This window comes from Bombus impatiens, unplaced genomic scaffold (assembly GCF_000188095.3).
Source record: "Bombus impatiens unplaced genomic scaffold, BIMP_2.2 scf_0637, whole genome shotgun sequence".
NCBI classification, from domain to species: Eukaryota; Metazoa; Arthropoda; class Insecta; order Hymenoptera; family Apidae; genus Bombus; species Bombus impatiens.
The window spans coordinates 1,207,078-1,231,294 of NT_177056.1; the positions used below are offsets into that span (position 1 = coordinate 1,207,078).

The 24,217-nt window shown below is 35.1% G+C and overlaps 1 protein-coding gene across 17 annotated transcripts in view; it reads right to left on the reverse strand.

Annotated features, from left to right (window-relative positions):
* Positions 1–5,545: 5,545 nt before the first annotated feature.
* Positions 5,546–24,217, reverse strand: part of LOC100746626 (cAMP-specific 3',5'-cyclic phosphodiesterase) — a 370,153-nt gene continuing 351,481 nt past the window's right edge. For all 17 annotated transcript variants that reach the window (XM_033322388.1, XM_012389106.3, XM_033322389.1 and 14 more), the window contains 6 exons: positions 18,679–18,772; positions 17,540–17,769; positions 9,921–10,184; positions 9,456–9,555; positions 8,631–9,280; positions 5,546–8,386 (listed from right to left, as the gene is read on the reverse strand). In XM_033322388.1, coding sequence (XP_033178279.1) covers positions 8,333–8,386; positions 8,631–9,280; positions 9,456–9,555; positions 9,921–10,184; positions 17,540–17,769; positions 18,679–18,772 — 1,392 coding nt within the window. In that variant the 3' untranslated portion in view covers positions 5,546–8,332. The remainder of the gene's footprint in view (positions 8,387–8,630; positions 9,281–9,455; positions 9,556–9,920; positions 10,185–17,539; positions 17,770–18,678; positions 18,773–24,217) is intronic.

Sequence of the window (24,217 nt, forward strand, 5' to 3'; positions counted from 1 at the left end):
TTACGTGATCCTCTGGTTTACGAATTTCTACCCTTGGTCGACTCTTAAAACGAAAGCGAGTTTGAATGGATTGAATGGATTTTGTGATTTCATTTATGATTAAAATAGATTTAACGAATATATTTATTTTGATTTTTAATCTAGAATTAATTTCTTTAGATACTGATACAGGACGTTTAAATTTAAGGAGATTTATGTTATAATTTAATCAGTTATATATATATATATATTTATGTAAGTTTCTATTCAAGTATTAAATTTAATTTGCGTTAGATTTAAGTTAGATTTAATACTGAATCTATATACATAATCCGATCAATAGAAATAATGAAAATTGCGAAACCATTGTATTTTATGCAATGTAAAGTGGAGATCGTGAATTTAAGAGTCGATGACAAGGATTGACTTGGCAACAGAGATCATATGACGCTGAGTGAAGGAAAGGTTACGGTACAGTGACTATTCAGTCCATTTTTTGCTTTGGAACTGATTAATTTTTTTCTTATAAGTCACATATTTGATACTTTTTATCGAATCAACGATGTTTATGAGTTATAAAGAGAAACAACGAAAGAAAATTTTTCCTCGTCCTTTACATGTATAATTTGTCATATGGGAAGAACGAAGATACTCAAATATTGGAAAATATTGGAAAAAATAAAAAAACTATGAAAAATTATAAAACGAAGACCTGAAAATTTTCAATCCTTAGAAAAAATTAATAACTTACAAGTGACAAAACGTTCAAATATTAAAATCACAAATATTAAAGCCAAAGATCACAAAGAAAATACTCGATAATTAAAAAAAAAAAAAAAACGTAAACTCCAGAGCAATAAAAGGATTGACTCGGTCACGGACAAGAGATTATTAAGAGAACCACGACATATCGATAAATCGAGAGAATTCGAACAAGGAACTCGGAGAAGCTGCTAGGTAGCGTTAGATAATCAATTATCTCATCAACTTCCTAACCTATAAAACCAAGTAGACGAAACAAACGGAACGACACCGATACTGAAGCAACTTTAAAAACATTGGAATGAAACAAATCTAATACGCAAAGATCCAAAATCTCGACAAAGTACAGATATTTTTCACCTGGAGCTATTTTAAATAAGGGCCTGCCAATAACTATGCGAACGAAGGAAAGAGATAAGGGGCAGTACTATGATCGCGTAAATTTAGTCGATTCCCTATACATACTTGGATAGTTGGATATACATACTATAAATACAGATATAAATACGGGATATAAATATTATAAATATTATACATACGTTATGTATACATATATATATAAATATATAAATACTCGAGGACAATTCGATGTTGGCTATAAACTTGTAAACTATTAGGTAGATAGAAGAAAAGAGAAAGAAAGGGAGGACTTCCTCCGAATGAATGGAAACAAGCGAGTAGAGCGGGTTGCCAGTGTCTAGGCGTACAGGTTTTATACTAATCGAGGCATCTCGATGCTTTTTGATGTCTTTGTTATGTCTAATTCACTGTATACTGTGTTATATAATATTAATTAATATATATATATATATAATATATATAATTATCATAAGGATTGTATGGTTCTATTAAGAACTGTGAAAGTTTTTATAAATTCGTCTTTATAGTATCTAAGAGCGCATGAAAGGTCTATAAAATTTTGTGATACATTTGACGATCGAGTTTTGTGATATAGTGCCGTTTAACTGTGTTTGAAAAATTTGTTGTGGTTTACTTATCTTTTTAGAACCGATTAGTTTTGGTCGATTTAAATGAAATTAAGTTTATTATTGGGAAATTCTTGAACCAAAGTTCAACTGATCTTATGTATGCAATTAAAAATTAATTTATGATTACCTGTGTTAATTACTATTATTAATCGAACCGTAGAATATACCTAATTTGTTGGCTTAGTTCTAATCTCTGATTCAAGCTTCATTTTACTCGAACTTAATTTTAATTAGTCTTAGACATAACCTAAGGCTTACCTAGACTATATTTACGAACTTAAGGATTCGTATAGTATATCTTGAATAAAATAAGCTTCGTATAGTTACGAATTTAATATAATTTATAATAACTTGAAACTTTGTTCTATATGAATCATTTTACTTTTGTTTAACTACTCTAGTCAATTTCAAGATGGTAGACGACAAGAATAACAAGCTTTAATTATTGATAAATTACTAATCTTATAATTATTAATAAATTTTTTATACGATTTTAAATAAAATCCGGAACTGAATAAAGTTATATCTTCTTCTACAATTCCGAATAAAATTGGAAGCTTACACATTTTAGGTTTCCACATATATCATAATATTTAGACACAGAAGCATCGAAATGTCTCAATAATTACAGCAAACAATGCCGGATCGCTGTCACTGCGTATAAGGCACTCGAAACTCTGAAAATCGATTAAAAGCTCGGCGAACCGATAGGTCAAGCATCATCCCATATTTCTAGCTAGAAAAAAAAATCAAAACGCGGCTTGTTCCGCCATTTTTTATCCTCCCAGTCGTCAGAGAAACACAGTTCCAGTCTTTTATTTCTTCGCGAGAAAGAAAAAGGGAAAACGATGAAAAGAAAGGGATGAGTTTTCCTGTAAATAGTAGGTTTAACGATTTTTCACGTAGAAGGAACGGAAAATAAAAATGAGAAGTGGCAACATTGAAGAAATTAGGAAAGGGAAAAAGAACGTTTTTCCGCAAGAAAAATATGAAACGAAGGAAAATGTGGTGACGGAGAGAGAAAAAGGAACAATTGGATAGATTTGTGAAGAATTCGGTTTTATATAGAATGAGAGAGTGTAGATTTCAGGGTATTTATATCGAGGGTTAAATAGTTATATACAAGAAAAAAAATATTTAAATATAAATTATATTATAAATATAAATATAAAAATATAAATATAAATATGGAAGAATATATTATATATATACTATGTTTTTATTGTTGTGAAGTTATTGAAAAAATAGCCTACGAGTGCTGACTCGTTGGGCCTCCTCGTGTTTCATCGAAGAACGAACTTTTCTCAATCTGTCGTCGCTTTTCTTTTCTTTTTTTTTTTTTTTTATCGAGTGAAAGCTGGCAGTGGATGATCTTTTCTGTCGAATGTGAAGTTGACTATAGTGACTATCAAGAAATGAAATTTTTTCCTAGTCATTGTGAACTTGCTTTAAACCGAAATAAAACATCGTTTCGTACGTAAAAATCTCAAGGCGAATTAATTAAACAATTCTAATTAGAGTCCACACTTTGTAATACAAAAATTATTGTTTAATAACGTTCTCGAAACAATTTAAAGCAAGTCTCCAGAAAATTTAGTTTCTTACTTCGATAATTCATATCCAATTTTTAACTAGATAGAAATAATTCAATCTTTTGTGAATATCGTTTAGATATCATATTTCTCCACGTATTTAAAATTGCATCGAGTATGAGAAATGGTTTCTAGGTGACAGAGAGAGGCACGTTCGATGAAATAATGCTTCTGTTCCGAGGCGAATACTATGGGAATGTACCCGCGTTCCTTCGATGATGTAAAATAATGTTTATATCGTAACGAAGATTCGAAAGACAGGTACTCGCGGAGGTGCGTAGTGGGAAACGCGATTTCGAAAGCGAACGAACACGATCCGGACAATTTTCAAGGTGATAGGATCAAAGATTGAACAATTTAAAAAAGGAAAGATATCGTCGATTCTAAATATTTAAACTTAAGGAAATAATATCCCTTGATTAACAAATTTTAACATCTCCCATTCTTTATTTCATAAAATTCACGAAACATATTTCGTGCAAAATAACCAAACGTTTAATTGCGCACGTTAAAATGTTCACGATGCACCATGCAACAAAAGAAATTCATATTTCTTCAAGTTTCGATGAAACTTTGTTAAATTTCTTCGATAACGAAGAGATTCGATAATATTACTAGCTACTGCCAAAAAATGAATTTCTTTTTTTGGAGTTAAAAGAAATCTTCCCTTATCACCAAATACTACTAGCTACTGCCAAAAAAATGAATTTCTTTTTTTAGAGTTAAAAAAATCTTCCCCTATCACCAAAGCGTAAAAGTTAATTAAAAAAAAAAAATAAGGAAAATGCACTAAATTGAAGCGATTCGTTCCCTACCCTCGTCGCGCGCACACGTTACTGCCTGTAGAACGAAACACAACGACTACTACCGTCTCTAGTCTTAGTAATTTACATGGTAATTTCAATTTTGTAAATTGAATGAATCGGAGAAGAAACCCTTAGCAACTCTCGGTCGAGAAAATTCGAAATTCATTCAAATCACAGCACATTCGATATAAGAGATAAATAATAGCTTGTGACTATAAACCACTGCCTATAGTCACTACATGTAATCTGCACTGTACTATAGTAATTATTGTGACTCCTATGGTTATTATATAGTATAGTGTGGTGACAACTGTAGTCGCTGCAGTGACTACACCCAGTCATTACAAACACTCCTCTAGTCAAATGAATTTAAAATGAATTCAAATGAATTTCAAAACAAATTTCCTTTAAATCTATTATGTATAGCAAATTACGCCTTCATTTTTACTTCGTCGATCTTTACAAACAAGTTTAAAGTTAATTGCGACTTTTGAGAAATAATTCTAAATCCAATCTTCGAACGACTAAAACACATAAAAAGAAAAAGAAAAGACAAATCGACGAAACTCTTCGAAGAGGCGAAGGAGAACCTAAAATTCATGGAAATCAATTTGAATAGGGGGAATTTGAGTTTCGAGATCTCGATCGAGACGGCAACCATCTCGATATACCCGTATTAACCACGCTAGGTTAAGGATAGCCACGTGTAAAGGACGCCTGATACATTTTTTTACCGAACGAAAAAAAAAGAAAAAATGCGAAAAAAATGAAAAAGAAATAGAGATATCAGCTTTATCTCGAACCATGATGTTAGAGGTTAGGCGTGGAAAGGGGTGGATTTCACCCTCAACTGAACTTTCCGAAACGTGTAATAAAAAAGAGAATGAAATGAGATGACGTATAGATCGTTTTATGCGCTCTGTATTCTCGAAAATGAGAATTTTACGACCTTTCGAATTTCGAGTTTCGAAATGTCCCGCTTTATGGTGAAAGCCATGTGACTCTTTGCGCGACCAATGGCGTGTCGCCTATTGGATCGATGAATGGAAGATGCAGAAATTATACATTGACACATTGACACTCACATACATGAACTATTACGACGATACTTATTAATGTAAATGGTTTTTCATTACTATATTATAGATGTTACTTAATAATATATTTACAAATAATTAAGCGACAGGCTGATGGTTTCATTTATACCTTACCCTAATTTACATACTAATAGGTACGTGTTCTATAGTAATTTATCAATATATGTATTTTCACGGATAAGTAGAGATATTGCCGATGCAGTGTTAAAAAAGTTATGCAACGAATATCTCAAACCTTTTGCTTCCCAAAAGATTCTTTAAAATAAAATAAATCAAACAAAATAAAAATGTGGAGGATAATAAAAAAGGCAAACAACAAATTCCGACAATAAATATGTTTTATTACACATATATCTTATACGAGGATTACACCAATAAATACATGTTCATTTAACTGTCCAGCAATCAAACACATAGTATTTAGTTCTTATTTCATAAATTTTTTGCCATCTTTTTTTTCCTTTCTAATTCATTTTTGCTACCCTTATTTTATCTCTCGCGATCATTCAACGTTTCATCATCGTGACCATGCCGCATGATACAATAATAGTCATCGTCATCACCATTGTGGGTCGGTAAAATCGTTAAATACACAATAACAAGCACACATATTCATTCGATGAAGAAAATATCATCGTGAACGCGGTTGTCGCTTGTATTCCACGTTACAAAAACATTCGTCATTAGTCACGAGAGGGAGCTTACTATAGGGCAATATTATCTTTGGTTCGTCGCAGAACCCATGAAAAAAGAAAGGAAAAAATATGTACAACAATTCTAGAGAAAACCATGGAATTAAATCTATATGTTACATATCAAGGTCACCACAAGGCAAACGGAGAAAATCGGAAATCGGCAAAAAATTATACGCGTAGGTATTTTGTAATTATTTTTTCCCGTCGTTCGATCGGTCGTTCTCACTCGAATCTCACGATCTTCGTAGTGTCCAAAATCTGTTTATCGTCTTTCGAGCGGAACATTGTCGGAGGGATCCCAAAATGGAACAGCGTCATGTCAATTCTTTTTTTTTTTTTTTTTTTTTTTTTTTTTTTTTTTTTTTTTTTTCTCATCGTCTTCTTCTCGTTGTTAAATATTTAATTATCATTAGTTACTTGGTTCGCTTACGTCCTAAAGAACATTTACGTTTTTTTTTTTTGTTTCCACTCTTTTCGTTTATACATTAATTCCTCAGCTTAATATCTAGTCGTGTACTCGTAGCCTTACGTAAATTACTCTTAATGATCTAAGCTTGGTGCACAGCACCAAAAACACTCACTAGATTCACTGCCTACGGACACAGATACAAGTATTCGCTTCTTTCTCGAGCAATTGACGCGTGTCGGCCATTTTTCTTTGCCCATGCGGCCGCTTTTTTCTCGTCAGAAAGTCGAATACGTGAAAACATTATCACGGTTGATTTCCTCGTCGTTTTATTGACACGATAAATTTTTTTTCTTTATTCAGTTAGGCATATATCAAAAAGGAGAAAATAAATGCATCGTAGAAAACACAAGCCCCAAAAAGGTTTTTTTACAAAAAAATATATGTATATATACTTTTATATATATATATATATGTCTGTGTACATATACCAGTTGAATTTCGATGAAAGATTGCGATGCTTCGAGAAAGAGAGCGAAGAGGATCGACGCTCGACCATCCAGACGCCATCGACTTGAGATCGAGCATGGATCCTTGAGTTTGAGCGATTCACAGACATCCAAGCGAGAGAGTACTTCGTTATTTCATTTTATCTCCATTTATTATTATTATTTTTTTTTTAATACCTTTTCTCTTTTTCTTTTTTTTTTTTATTCTTAGTCTCGGTTTCGTAAACACATCGAGTTGCAAAGTTCTAACTAATTTAATTCTCCACCTCGCTGAGTCCCCTAAGTAATCTACCATCGCTACAAGCTAGAACGCGCGATGATGTCTCGCTGTTTGTTCACGATTTATAATTCATTTTTTCTTATTTATCCTGAATGAAGAAAAAGAGTTCGTTTCTGAAACGACGAAGTGACTAACAATACTCTTTGGTTAAAAACGATCGCGTGTCTTCTGTGTAGGTACGTGTGTATGCCCCTGACCCTCTCTGTTGATCGCTATACCTTCTCTTTTTCAAACTTTTTAACCATCCAACTTTAATTCTTTTGTAAAATTATCCAATCTGGTCTCTACTGCAGCCACATAGCCAATTTGACCGAAATCGGAATAAACGGTCCAACATAGACATTCAATTTCTTCAATAACCAATCGAGGATCAGCTGGCTGCGTAGAAGATCCTCCGGATCGTTGGAATATCGCGACCTGAGCCGCTTGTACCGTGTAATTGATATGTCAAGATAGGATCCTACCACTGAGGCGAGATGAGATATTCCTGCGTTTTCTCGAGTCGCGTCGTTTTTCACGTTCTCGTTCTATATATTACGATAATAAAGGGAACCTAATAAAGACACGGTGATAGTCTTTACCGTGATCGGTTCACCTGGGTAATGTACAGGTACTTGGTGAAGAGATTCGTGCCCTCCATATTCGAGCCAGAGACGCGCCAATCTGGGGCCGATCGAACGACGACTATGGGAAGGGAGAAAAGCGACAATGGTAACGACGACGATGCTCCTCTCTGTCTTTCTATCGAGGATGGTCCATCGTGGACGCTGTCGTCGCGTCTCGAACTAGTCGAGACGAAGCGATTTAGGACCGTTGCCCATAGCTGAGACGCGTCAGCGTCTGAGCAAAACGATTGCGTCAATGTGGGTTGTCCTCCATCTTCCAAATTTCTTTCCTGGCTGATCTTTGTTCTCTTCTGACACGTCAAGAAAGACCCCGTGTTTATTTGTCGAGGTCTGAACTAGCGGCGACTAGACGTTCCTTTTCCAGTTAATCGTTTTTCTTTCTCTCACTCTTTCCTTTTCTCTTTGTCCTGTCTCTCCTGTTGAGACAAGGTTTCTTCCACTGTTCCGGGGAGTGGAGCTTGGCCAAAAAGGAATATAGATAGACACATAGACATTTAGTCAGTGGCAGCGAGCTAATGATTACTGACGCACGCGCCACCAGGTCTGCTGCACCTTCTCGTGGAGCTTCTTGCAAATACCCGCGAATCTCAGTCACATTCCAGCGGTCTCCTCCGTGTCAATGGTATAGTCCTCTTCCAGTGTCACCTGAAGAATCAATAAGTTGATTGGATAAGTTTCATGGGGTTTTGTTAGCTGCATAAATTAAAAATCCCAAGAAAATTTAAAAACCACGATCAACAAGTCTACAGAGTCTAGTCTTTCTACCAAGAGAGTACAGAGTCTATCTATATATCAAGAGAGCGCAGACTATCCAAAGAAACTAAAGAATCGAACAACTTGAGAACTCTTCTTTTAAAAATTTAGCAAAGAGCTTTGAAACGATGCTTACCTGGAAGTGTATATTATCGGACTGTTGTTCGTTCTTCTGTTGATCGTTGGACGGTGGTGACGGAGGGATCATGGAATGATACCAGTCTCGATTCTCCTCTAGGTTATCCAGAATATCCCGAGCACCGGGATAAACCAATTCTGCCCAAGTTTCCCAAAGAGGATGGACTATGTAGTCTATGAAGCCGACCTGCGACTTCTCCACGGTGGGATTGTATCTGTCGCACATTGGGCTAATCACCATTTTCCTTTCGCGTTCTCGATCTCCCTGACGGAATAACTCCTCCATCAACCGTTGGACCCATTGTCGATATAAGAATAATGGTTTCGTGGGATTTGACAGATCAGAGCAGTGTACTGCGTTTGCTATAACCATTATTCGATCACTGTACGTTTTCAATACGAGAACGCCAGAGCCAGCAACTATTTTCGTTTCCACCGTGGTCTTCAATTCTGCTAGCAAAGTCATGTGTTTGGACATATCCGTGGACAAAACTATATCAATGGTCATCTTTCTGAAGATCCGGCGTTGCTTCTTCGTCAAGTTGCGGAGTATGTCACAGCACTCGTTCTGGAGCAATTTGAACGCCACTGCCAGATGATGGTTTTCCAGAACGGATTCGTCATTGTACATGAGAGCGAGCTCGGAGCCTAAAAAGGAGAAAATTAAGGTTAACATTTGCTAAGATGCTACTTTGTCAAGATTAATGTTACATATTACATTCAAAGAGTATCGAGGAGCGATTCATTGAAGATTAATAAATTGGAGAGCTCGATTCTACACCAGAGAAATAATTCTGTGAGCTTCCATGAAAAACACACTTACCGATATTAACCAGGAACTGGTTGGTCAGTCCAGGATGGTCTACGTCGTGAATGGCCGCGGCAAACAGGGCAGCTGCGATTTCCAATGGTGTGAAAACGGACTGCAATTAGACAAACAGCTTCAATTAGCTAACCAGTATTGCTGCGCGTTAATTGGATATCAATCCAAGCTTAGAGAATATTAATTAACGCGAATCCCAAACACGTTGGCATACTATATAACGATACAATCAAACACATCACGAGAAGATATCAATTTAAACGTGTAATTATCCAACTGTAAAATTCTTCTTCTAAAAGACCATACAGATATAAAGACAATTATTCTCACTAGAGAAAGGATCTTACAGAATTACACGTATAGAATCGTTTCCCAAAGGAAGAAAGGCTATTGCGTTGTTCTCTGGCACACGTTTAGAATTGTGAAATTGGATAGAACGATGAATGAATATATATATATATTAACCTCGAGTGCGGGCGTGCTGAGCAGAATGTGGGTGGACTGGGTCACATCAGCCGCGTGCAGACTATTGTGGAAAGGATTCTCCTTGACGTAGTGATCCTCGAGGGTCGTCATGTAGTTGAGGAACGTCTGGGGCAGTATGCACATTGCCTTGAACAAATCACGGCTTTTGAAGATCGTGTACGTGATGCAGGTCAATGGCCTATTGTTGCTCAGATCGCCTAGCCGGAAGATGTCGATGCCCCATGTGTTGATGCTTAACAGAGCCTGTAACGATTATATCGAATTATTAGTAATTAGTTTACAATAATTAGAAAATAGAGAAAATACGAGATTTGTAAAGATTTATGGCGACGAACCAGATCTGTGTTAACCGAGAGTAGGTTCAAGTCTATTTGCTAAATGTGAAGGTTTTCAGAGATTTTTAGAATGACGACGGTGTCTTCACCGAATTAATTATTTTTCTGTGTTATACAGGGTGATTGGTAACTGGTGGTACTGGTGGTGGTAAAAAAATTTTTTTTTTATTTTTCCATCGACACAACGATCTACAGTGAGATCCGTTATAACGTACCGGACGCGTACCGAGCGAAAATTTAAAGTCGATTTTCTCGAAAACAAAACCCCAAACGGAAAATTTTTGTTGTATATTTTCGACTTCTTTTTTCGCGTAGAATCACCCCCTTTCTGCTTGTACCGCCAGTTACCAACCACCCTGTATATCAGAGAATGGAATTTTTAATTTTATTCTAAACTGAAGTTCTTAGCAGGAGATCATCACATTTTATTATAATGTTCTAATTCTAATGTTAGACCGTGGTCCTTAACTGCAAACCTGAAGAAAACTATTAGAACAACAGAGAATCGGATCGATCGATTTTTATGATTTTGTAACGAGTCATGTTTCTTCGCTAAAATTATATATCGTTTGTTTTATTCGCTGAAATTCTTAAGATAGTTTATTTTCTCGAGAAACGTAAATTCTCTGTTTGTTATCCGGCTGGAACAATTAACCTTTTAGACAGTTTTTCGACGGCACAATTAGCAATACTGCTCATGCAGGATACTTAGCACCGGCACGCGATTTTAGAAGGTTTTTAATCGTTTGCCGAGCTCGTAAAGAAATTGTTAATGAATGGAAAGTTCCTTGTTTAACGTTAATTAACGTGTTCGCAATTAACTCATATCCAACCGTGACCCTGAAAATATATACGTAACCACAAAATTGAAGAGATAATATAATCTCTCGAAAATTCTTCATAGAAATTATCAACTTCCTCGCACCGCTAATTATTATTTTTATAAACCATTTACCTATCTACGTGAAACGTATCAATCACGAACCTGAAATTAAATTGATCAGTTAAAACACTCGAACTGCAAATTGTTTATTATGATGCGAACTGAACGCCATAAATTTTAACACAGGCCCGGCGAAATCGATCATGATTTATTTAAACTTTTTCTCAATCGTATCTAGCCGTGTTTTCTCAAAACAAACAGGCAGTGGCCAGTGTAGCGAACCAAATAAGGAGTTCGAAACCATTTCGCGACTCTGAATCAGAACGTGTGGGTTCAGGGACGATTCTAAGGCCTCGTAAAACTGGGCATTATTATCGAAATGACGTTTTATTCGGCTAATCGATCAGATAATATTTCTATATTTTTCATATATATGGTATTAAATAATATTATCTGTTTTTATTGTCAGTTCAGTTTATGTTTATTATTACTCGCAAACGATTCTGACGATCCTGTGTGACGCTGTACAATTTTATTATATTACAGTTGATTCATTAAGATTCAATATCTATCTCAAGTATAATAAAAATCATAAAGAATAAATATACAGCTATGCGAAGCTATTTTAATTATGTTAAAAAAGATGCGAAGCAAAGTAAAAATTCTAATACAATTTTAATCTGTCGTAGAATTCTACGTCTAATTCTTAATTCTACGTATCTTTTACTCTATTTTTTCAATAGAAGACAGTTAGTCAAATCTAATTATCTGTATATTATTCTGATACGTAAAGTATCTAAAGAAATTATCTCTCTTCGCGTTCCAGTCTATCATTTCCATATGAAATAAAAACCGGCGGGCCCTGAAGCCTCGTAAGGCGTGTTGCACCGGAAATGAAGAAGTTTCTTCAGACTCAGGAAGCGTCTCATCAGCATACAAAGCGGTAGCTGATTATGTGAAAGTCGTAGCTACTCTCCTCGCCAGGAACGAGGATTTGCATCGATTATGCAAAACGAAATTCTATTTTCAATTGTTCCTTGAATGGATTTGGAGAAACGCGGACTACAATCGGATTCGCGCATATTTACTATAATTCACGAAACTGATTCAAGTTAGGTGGATTCTATGAATAGATACGAAGGTTAAATACGAAGATCAATGAAAGTTGTAACGTTATGTCTGTTGAACCGAGAGTCAAACGACTCGAATGGAATTTTTCTCGTTAATTCTCGTCTCTTTAATTCCGTGCGTAGTTCTCGTGTGGTTTGATTGTTTCGAAAATTTAAAATAGCTAAAGTTCACGGTGATACGTAGAAACAATAAAACTACGAGGAGTTCGTACTTTGGAGCTTGGAATTATTTTAGAGAAAAGCGAATTCTATCGCTTTGAAGATAAGCTAACATCTTTGTAAATAAACCAGGATTATGAAACGAATTTACATGGAAACTCGTGCAACTCTTAAAATCGCTAACAAGATGCAGGACCGGATAAACAATTTGCGTGAAACTGCGTACGAAATTTTCTCGTACACGTCTGCCGAATTCTCTAAATCGAACAATCGAGCCATTATTAGCGAGACAAAAGAATAAAATACGTTTACTAAATGTAAATGTAAATTTCCAATTATACTTATAATAATAATAATCACAGCTTCTATGTACATCTTGGTAACAAATTTAAATAAAATTTTTAATCAATCACCAGGGTGGATTTGCAAATTTTACGTACTATTGTAACTACAATAATCAATATGTTCAATCGAAAAGAAACATTGCTAAAATATTGTATCTGTAATTCTATCGATATTTCGAATTTTTTCAAACTATATTATTCCAGACTAACCATTAATAATAAAATAAAGCAAAGGAGATTTCTAAATAAATGTGTTCTCAAAGAATAAGAAAATTGTCAGAAAATCTTCAAAAGACCATTTTTATTTTCACTAGGAACAAAGAAGTTCCTATATTCAAATTACATGCGATCCAGCCTGGTGAAAAATTCTTTAGCGGTGTCTCGCTAATTAAGGTGAAAACGACGATAATGATAACGATAAGGAATCGAAGAAATTAGGTTATCGTAGGCTAGCGACCTCGTCCCAAATTTTTCATCGACGTACGTATGCTGTTTCGTGCACACGATCGTAAATATAGTCAGCATTGGCCTTTCGAAGAATCGAAATCTCACGGTTATCAGTCTCGCGATGCATCGAGTGCGCTCAGCATGGCAGTGTAAATAAATTGTTAGTAAAATAGGAGAAACAGAGGTTCGTCACGCTGTTTTGTATCTATTTTATTTTCATAGACGAGACAAAATTTATCTTTTTCCTGTAGCAGCTTTTAATTAGCTGCGTTTCAATTGCCTCGACTAGTATACATTAGGTTGTCCGAAAAGTTTCTTTCGTTTCATAAGGTGATAATAGATGAACAACAATTTCTGTTTTATATTATTTTATCGAATTAGGTATGATCCATTTCGTTATATTTCTAGTATTATGTTCGTGCATAATTCGATAAACTAATATAAAACAAAAAGCATTGTGCGTCTATTATTACCATATAAAACGAAAGAAACTTCTCGGACAACCTAATACTTAAAAAACAAAAGTGAAAAAATTATGACAAAACTGAACAACAAAATTTGGATAGTCACCATGGTAGTAGCGAACGATGTTATTTCATTAAAAATTTTCGTAAGTTCGTAGTTGATCGATAAAATATCAACGATAGTTCCGGTACAAATAAATAGCGATAAATTGAAATGTAAATAAGGATTGTAATAAAAAGAGAAAGCTGTTCGAAAATTCCATAAAAAGATCACGTAGCTACATTTACCAACGCTTAATCGATTTTTCAGCCGATTTCACGCGACACGGGCCAGCATAAAGGAAGATTTAAAAACGTGCACGGTGCTCTAACGGTTACGTATTTGGAAATGGATTTTGCCTATAAATGTTGCCAACTATTCTCGTCTTTAGCGCTATGTTTACTCTCTGTTAATTGAGAAACCAGGTAAATATTTAAAAGTCGAGGCCATTGCTCTCGACGCTGGAAGTTTCCTAGATTTATAGACTTCTCCGTGAAACTTATGCCAATAGACACGTGTAATGAGATAAGGATAAGGAAACGAGAGAGAGGCGAAGAACGATTTCCTTCGGTGTAATATTCTTCTTGAGTTTTATATTCCGGAAAATTCCCTACAATTTTGTTCTAGAATTTGGTAATTGGAGATACTTTTCTATTAATAGAGATCGATAAAATAAAATAAAATTTGCAGATTAATTATCAGGAATTTTTCTACTCATATCGCAGGAATATTTCTATTCGCGTTTTCTACAATTTTAATCACACATAGTAGAGGAATGTGAGATAACAGGAGGAGCAAGGAACATGATAGAAGTACTAAATGAGATTGGAGAAGGACTGGCAGAATTGAAAGCGATAATAGAGAAGAGAAGAGTAGCAGAAGAGGGGGAGGAACGACAGGGAGGGAGCACAGCAAGGAAGCAAAAGCCAAGGAAGGAACGAGCACTTAGTTATAAGTGTTAGATATAAGTTAGTACATAGAGATAGAGCAAGCAAGGTGCAATAGATAGATATAAACAGTAAATAATAATAGAAGTGCTAGAGTAAGAGAAATATATGTAATGTAAGGGCATTATAAGGGATGTAAACCGAAAGTTGTCCAAAGCCGAAAGGCATAGACTAAGAATAAATAAATAAATAATAATACAATTTTAATGGAACAACGCATAAAGGGAAGAATACGAAATTGTAGACAGAAACGGCATTCGTAGAAAGCGCGAAGCCTGTCGAAACCTGAACAAGTGTCAGAGTCGGAAATTCCAGGGATACATAATCGTGACATAAGTGTGTCGTGTCCCGGGACAGAACAATTCTATTACATAAAAACTCGAGGAATCTGTTACTAGCCTTTTACTTAAAACGAACATGTCCCGTTCAAATTCAGTCAGCGTGAACAGCTAGCGCGAAGCACAGTATAAAAGAAAATTATGTTACGTCACGGTTATTGCAACGAAGATTTTCATACTGTTGAAGCTTCTCAAGTCTGAAGTTGACAGATAAAATAAATCAACATTAAAGAAACAAAATACAATTACTTGCAATTGCGAAATATCGAAACGAATACTCTTTCGCTAACCATATCACAAAACCCATAATTTTACACTTTTTATTCTAAACTTGACACGATTCTACGTAAATCTCCAGTCTAAAAAGAATTGTATCACAACTATATAACTGAAGTATCCAAGTGTCTGACAAACGGCACCGAAGGGACGAACGTACGATGAAAAATTAAGTTACGAAAGATGTGCCATATTCCTGACTCGATAAAAACTCCCAAGGTACCTCTAGTACGAAGATATAAGACACGTGGCTGTGATCAAAGTAGCTCGATGAAAAAAAAGACGTTTAACAGCTACATGCAAAACTTAGATTGCTAAGCGTAGAATAGACACAGTCTTTGAGTCGTGTCAGAGATTACACGTGTTCCTGACTGGTGTCTAGCATGATTGATAATTAGACAAGAGGCGTGGAATTAACCATGAAACCGGCGAAGCTGAGCGGTATAACAAGCTACGTGATCCGATTTATGGTCTGGAGAATGTAGAGACCGAGACTCGGTGATCGTGTCTTGTGAAAATTTAATTAACGCGGATTCAAAGGCGGTTTCTCTGATCTTGGTCAAGAATTACGAGGTTGTCCCGAGGTTTGGACATGCTTCAACAATTGAAATTGTCGAAAAATTTTCCACGACTCGTCAAACGTGCAACAAACTCATTCTTGAAACGGAAAACTTGTTTCCGTAAAAGGATATCAAATTTTGAAAATCTCTTATCACGATCTTCTCGATTCTCGATCAATTAATTTTGAAATGTTAATTTCGAAATTAAGTTAGGACCGACATTGAAGAAAAATCGATTTCGAGATTAGTTTACAGTTAATTTAGAATAGAAATTAGTTTGGAATAAATTAACGCGGCACTGACAACGGAGGATTAATTTTGAAAAGTGAAACTCGGAAGAAATGTGTTTCTCCTTAAATTATTTTTCTCGGCGAAATAGCTGCCTAACTTTACTTTACAATTGCTTAGCAAGCACTGATACTAATATTTGCGATATTCGATCAAACACTCGGTTTACAGGAAGTTTCTCATGCGACTTCCAACTCCTGCAATTAGACTTTGAAACCGGTTGTGCTAGCGTTTTGCTGGAACGCGACACTTGGACAGGGGACACTGAATCCGTAATCGAGGTCTTCCGGATGGGTAGAAAGTGTAGGGTACCGTTAATTAATTTCGCTTTCGCGACTCTTGTTTCGCGTTCTGGGAACCACTTATGCAATTCTACCTGAATCATATCGGCCGAGTGGTTACTCAACAGTACAGATAGTTATCAATGACTTGGATGATTCATTGGACAAGTGCAAACGCGAGGAGATTACCAGGAAATTCTGAGATCTTGTCTCATCGATTGCCATCTCGCTCGATCAATTAAAATAAAAGCGTTTGCTTTTCTCGATAGCTGCGATTTTTCCATTATTGCGAATATCATAAGGCATATTTCACGGTAACCGATAACACGGCGTTCCCTTCATTTTCTAGTTGCGATTTTTATAGTTAACTAGTTGGCCTACGGCGGTCAACTTGCAAGAAAAATAACGCAAGAAACGTATAACAGAAGAGATAACTTTCCTTTACTGAACAAATTTTTCATACGGCTAACTTTAAGCGAGCTAGATAGAAGCTGCCAGAGCTTGGAGAAAAGCTGAACGAGATGAAATTAAAAAAATACTTCGTAACTCGTTACTTGTACACAATACGGATCCTGTATCATAATATTGTGATCTCTATTTTGCAAATCCATGGAACAACTCTTACAGTGTACAATTATCGATTAGCAGCAAGCCATAGTTCCACTTTAGATTAATAATTACTTTGCAGGAAACTTCCTCGCCACGTATTAATTATACTACTCGATGTTAAAAAAATCGTTGAAAAACATTGCGAAACAACGACAACAAATAAAATATACTCGGTAGAAATAAAGCCATCTTTCCTTCTAAATTCGCATCTTCGAACTAAATGTTGCCAATTTCAGATCATCGAGGAGCGATAAAATGAATAGTTTAACAATTAATACTTTTAGAAATAAATAGTTGAAAATCGAACGCTTTCCCGTGGGATACGGAAAGATTTTAAAAGGAACGACGCCAAGTACGCGAAAACATCGTAGATTTTAGCTAATCTTTCTGCAGATTAATTCTAAACGAGTGAATTTGATTTTGAACGAGCGAACTCTCGGTTATTTGCTGGTTCGTCGGGATACGCGTAATTGTAAAACAAGACAGAGCTCTCTTACCTCGCCAAGTTCTTCTTCGTGAGGTGTCTCGACACCATGAAGCGGCACACGTTCCCCGGTGAAGCTGTTCGTGTGTGTGAGGGGTCGTTTTACGCCGCTTATGTGTGACATGGAAGCTGGGCCTTTTTGCACGCGGTCCTTTTTCTTCGCCTCCTTCTTATCTGCACTTCCGGTAGCTAAGGAGTCCTCGTCGGTCGGTAGAGACGGTATATCTACATCTTGTTGTTTATCTGTTATAACATTTTATTATTGTAACAATGATATGGGATAACGTGGTAAGAATATATGAACACTTGAGATCAAGAAAAAAAGAAAATGGTATAGAGAGATAAATAGTATACAGAAATTTGTTGGCGTTTTATCAGATTTGTTAAAGTTTAAAGCGACGTTTGTTTGATTCGCATTGCAAGATTTTTCATTATTCGATTTATACGCTTTGGAAGATGTGTTGGTTCTGCTTGGATCTGATTTGAGCTGCTGCCTTCTATTGCTATGATTCGGTTCGATTTGATTCTATTTGGTCGAAGGACTTGGTTTAATTTGATTTTGATAACTTGGTTCAATTTAGTTGGCAGAAGTTTCCGGTGGTTTGGAAAGTTGTGTGAGAAATAGGAAGAGTCTTTGATACGAAGCAACACGTAATTCTTAATGCTGAGAAACTATCGTAAGTTAAAAAAATGACTAGCATTTTACAATTTGCCAATTAATTCGTAAATAGAGCTGGATTTTCTAAATTGCGACGAGAAAGGGTGTAAGTCGCGTTTGCATCGACGTATAAGGCAGTTTGAGTAATTAAAAATTCTGATTCCTCGTTTGACGAGCAAGCAGAGACAAAGAGAGCGTTAACGGGATGAATGATCGTGAAACATGCGCGCGTTTACGGTGTTTCAAGGGCTCTTAATGCGTAAGAGCCTACGTTGCTCTCATTGTCCCTGGTAAATCTGCTCCTGGCGTCGACCTCGATAAAATCGCGAATTATCTTTTTCTTATAGTTTCACGACCGTTTCGTATTTTGTTGCAGACAAAGAATACAATTCCTTCCACCTCTTTCAATTATCGTAAAGAGTCTCGTCAAAGATGTAAGTTTATGAAAATGAAGTCACGAGCTTTACAAAGGTGTATTTTAACTTTCAACTTACCGAGGAAGGTGTTGCAGATATATTCTGATATCTGGTTACCGGATTTGGACGATTCTGAGAAGTGTGACAGTTCCTTGTTTAACATTCGTTTAAACTGTAATCAGAAAAATATATTGATATTTAGTCGGCTGCCCTTTTTACCAAATAATTCTTCGATGCAATATTTATTACATTATTTATATAGTTATTTCATCAAATTTTTCATCGATTTGTTAATACAAAACCGTCGCAAATGGTTAAACAGAATTCAGAGAAATGTAAAATTCATGATAAAGGGAACATTTGAAATTCAGGACGATTCGCACAAATTGAACATTCACAGCAATTTTGTAACGACGTGTGTTAAAGAATAAATTGTTCCTTGGTTTCCTCTAAAATCCTCTTAAATTAAATTGCCTCTAAAAAGACACTTAACGTTAAAATATTCCGAGGATTGTGTACATTTCTTTTTTGCATAATATCCACGTTTTACATTATATATCTCTTCCATACGATTTTCACAATCCGATCCTCGATTTCCGTCCATTTGTCCAGAAAATCATAAATTTTCGCCGATAAGAAGATTAATGGAACAAAGTCGACGAAAACGAGAACCCAATCGACATCCTCCATCCCGATTGCCTGAAACCATCCCTTATCTCGCGAAATTTATAATATTTGCGTGTCTCGAATAAAATTTCCACACAGATAAGCGACGTGTGCATGTACCACCCTATGGTAGAATCGGTTGCTAACGACACAGCATTCTCAAAAAGATGAATTGCATCGTTGTTTGTGTCGTGACGTACGTTATCAGTTCGTCTGAGCTTTATTGCGACTCTTTATTCTCATCCATTTGAATGATTACGACGAGTATTCTTGTTGATGCAAATGTGACGAAGAATGGAGAGATAGGTGGACTGACCTGTTATCGAGTCGTCTGTTTCGAGAAACAAGATGCACCTTGGAAGGATTTGTACGATTTTGTTTGCTGGCTTTTCCAGCTATCGCGTGCTCGTCGTGTGATAGCGTGATCGGTGAATGAGTTTCTTTGCGAGAAGAGATATCGTAAGGGAATGTTGTTTTCAGAGGATATTTCAGCCTTCTGAAGATTTATATAGAGATAAGTATAACATATTTTTTATGGCACTGCATGTAATATATTGTGCGTTCATTAAGCGAAAGCTTGTTTCGGAGTTGAAGGAGTTTAAGTCGGTTTGATTGGATTTGAAAGAACTTGTTTGGAGTTTCTTTCATAAATTTCGACATCACTATAACGCGTGCTTTTTTTTAATTTCTTCATTTGAAACAGAGTTTTTGCATAAACTTTAATACGAATAATTGTCTTTTGGTTTGAAGAAGTTTGATTAGGTTTGAAGGAACTTTTTCATCGTTCCAATATCTGTCATTCGAAGATTTTGATTTAATTTGATGTATGAGGATCTTTTTCGTTTGAATTGGCTCGACTTAGTTCGATTTTATTGTCGGGATATAGTTGGATTTGATCTGGAGCAATTTCGCTTTGTTTTGATTCGGTGAAGTTCATTCGATTTGCTTTCAATTTTTTTTTTTTTTGCAATGTATTAATTATTAGTAATTAATGGTAAAGCTAGTAATTCTAAATTTCGAGAACTTAATTTTCTATAATCTCTGAAAAAACTGAACTAATCGATGGAAGGAAACTTCCTCAGAAGTTAATTAGGTCACTGAGCATTAACTACGCACAATAAATTATCGAACGACCTTTCTCTCATACTTGGCTGCCTGTGTATCCATCATAAAAAAGCACACATCTGTTAATACCGGTTTCCAAAAAGAAGACGACTGTTCCTCGTTCATCAACGTCACCGTAATAATCATGAATAAACTAGGCTGAAATGCCAGGAAAAGAGAATATCACAGAACTATGGAACTTAACGAATCTTAATTCCATTAATTAGCAATACAATTACATCGAATATACCGAGAAGAATAATATCACGAATATCTCGATCGAAGACAAAAGAAATATCAATTTAAACATACCACTGTTTAGTTTTACAAAGATAAGCTAATCGCATAACGTATTATGCAATTAATAATAATTATAACGTTTAGTTAAATCGTTGGTTAAATCACAGATAAGATTATCGATTATCGTTGCTGCGATTAATCTCGCGCGGATAATTTCTTGGCCATATGTCGGGCTCTGTGATTGCCCGATAAAGTTCATAATCGAGTTCATCGATTCGCGATATCCGTTGACAAGCTACGTCACCGATATATTATCGTGTGAATTTTTCGAAACTTCACGATAATTTATTTCCCATTTATTTGTTCTAAACGCTGGCCGTGTCGTTTGTTTTTGTCGTTATGTAATGTTGAGATAGGTGAGGAATGAGTAGCGATTGAATATTTCAGGTTCAGTGTAAAGAAAATTGGATTGCAAACGATCCACGTTTAGGCTAAAAAGTAGTATATATGTAGTATTTTCAATACTCCTTCGTTTCTGTCTCAAAGTTAATATTTACAAAATAAAGATTTAAAGCATTCCTTTAATTTTATTTATTTTCTTAATTGTTAATATTTATTGAATATGTAGACTCTATTTTTCAAATATAGAACTATAGAAGGAGCTGTGAAAACACTCTGTTTCTAACTATAGCGTTTCATAAATACTGGAACCAGGGAACATATTTAGCTGTATGCTCATAAATACTTAATTAAAATAGTCAGGCTAAATATGTTCATTTTATAAGAGATGTATCTAAAAATATTTGAAAAATATTATGATGTATATTCCAAAATATAAATATAATCTACGATATAATATAATATAATCTACGAAATAATATATATAATATATATAATATAATATATAATATAATCTGGCGTAATCAAAAATATAATCTACGATATATTTAATCAGTGACATAATTTCTGAATGAAATCTGTTCTCTGAAATCTGTGGCTATGTTATTGCTGCTTCTTCAATTTTCCTGGTTAACTCCCACAGGGGATTTCTTATCTTTCAGGTGACAACACTTTACCCTATCTAAAATCGGACGATGAGTAAGGATCGGAAATTTCTAAGATTGAATCATTGGAAAAGTACTAAGCCGTTCAATTTACGAGAGACTTAGTCTAATAATTATCTTTATCGTGCGTCAATGAAGATTTAAGAGAATCCAGTGGACTTTTTACCTACGATGGATATCCCGAGTGAAGTATAAAATGTGAGAGATTCGTGTGATTTCTCTGCAATTGATTATAAATTGTTAAGTTCATAACGCGGCTAAATTGCGTGAAATTGTACGATTAATTAAATTTTTCTAATCAAATCTTGTTCTAATTCTATGATATCATTTCACGAACGATTTGTAGAATTAATAAGAACAAAAATATCACGCAATATCGATGCAAGATTTGCGCCACTTCTCGATCTATTTATAAAAAAATAATCACGATACATGGACTTAATATTAATGCCAAGAAGATAATCGATTCTCACCTAAGAATTTAAGGCATTTTTGGCAATCTATGATAATTAAATCTAGACAATACGATACAAATAATAAATGAGCTTAAATGATCGAGCACTCGAGTGCACATGATGAGCACAAGATCGATCTCGAAATATATTTCCTTCGAATGATCAAAAATAGAATATTTCTATTTGAAGTATAGCGTTAAAGTTTTATCCCGTAAAAATTCTTTCATTTATCTGACACTTGACTAGCTAAAAGAATATTTCAGCTACAAAACAAGGATTATTAAAAGTATTAATGTATCAAGAAAGCAGCGTTGAGAAATTGTTGAATCTTAGGTATTATTGCAAAATAAAAATAAATATGAATTCATCATATTTGGATTCCAAAGAAGCATTCTTCTTTTATTATTTATTAGCTACTTATGAAGTATTAAAAATTAATTAAATGTTCTGATTACACGACCCGTGACACATCTATCTTAAATATCCTGTAAGTCGATTGATAACACTTATCAGTCATGTTCTTAAACGTTTTCTTTCTTTTCTTTCTTTTTTTTTTTTTTTTTGAATTTTTCTTTCTCCAGATATGCCAAAGAAGATCAATTTTGACAAAACTTTTGTCAAGTAGATCACTCGATCCTCATTTCGTTTCTATAAAATATGTTCCATAAAAATAAACTTTCTTCTTGAAACTTGTCGAAGTGGTCACCACTACTAAGAAAACTCTACATCTGGTCTTTTTAGTTTTCTCAAGCACTGAAACCATCGACAGCGTACAGACAAAAGACTGCGACGAAGACAGACCATAAACAGTAGACAGGGGACGTTGGCTTCGGGGTTTTCAGTTATTGGGTAACACAGCTAGCTCTTACTTATAATTACACTTCTATTTAAATATATTGTCTACCTTACAATTTATCCACGAGTTTCTCTGTTTATCGAATAACCTCAACAAAACCGACTTCTCTAAAAATTTATATGTAATTCCACTTGATGAATGTTCCTAACGAAACTAACCTGCTCAACATTGTATTTTTCGATAAAACGATAATATCCCATATTCGCCTGAAAATAATCGAAAGCTTTTTACAAAATTTCAACTAAAACCAACTAGCACCGCTCTACAAAATTCCTCCTGATAGAACAAAGACACGAAGCTTCAAAAAAGGAGAAACAAAGCGATCTTAGTCCGAATCGATCGATCATCTCCTCGTGACCACGTTATTTTTACTCGATATCTTGAAATCTGTCTGGAGAGCGCCGATTTCCTTGCTTTATACTCCAATCAAAAGTCATTCTCTCCTGCGACCCTCGTTTCGTAGAAAAATTACGAGTTAGGGCGATAATGTTCGAATAACCGATAAAATAATAGCCGAGATAGTCTAATCCATTGCGATGTATTTTTGTAAATACTGGCATAAGACAGATAAAACGCTGACTGATACCTATCTGGTTGGAAAACAAGATTCAACCAGCACGTAGATGTAGATAAATCGATTGACTTTGGAGCTTCGCAGAAAGTTTGATCGACCATGTGACTCGTTCCATTGAAAGGAATACGATTGTCGATATTTTACTACCGATTCGAGAATACGTGGTCGCTTCATCGTTTCACTTGCTCGGCTCCCTTTGTACGCAAATTTCTGACGTCAAGCGGAAGATCGTTATTCATCGTTTTTTCGGATCCTTCGTTGAAGAATGATCGCTTCATTCAGACATTCCTTTTCCCAGTATCGAGTCTATATACTTTTGTTCGAGAGTTTTTTTATTAAATGCGCAGCATATGTGATGGCACAATGGACATTTAAAACAGGGACTATTGGATCCCATTAAGCGGCGCTTTGAAACTCCTAACTATTCGTTTTAATTATTACATTCATTAATCGTAAATGCGTTATTACAGTTTCACAGTAAAATTCAAATACTTTTCCAGGAGATACGATTGGAATTTTCTTACTTCTTTATTTATTACCTCTACGTTAGCTTTGGATGTTAATCTTTGCAAGAAAAGTTGGTTTCGTTTGGTAGTCTTATTGGAAGAGAATTATTGAAAATAAAAAAGTAACGGGAACGTTTATGCCAATAGTTTCT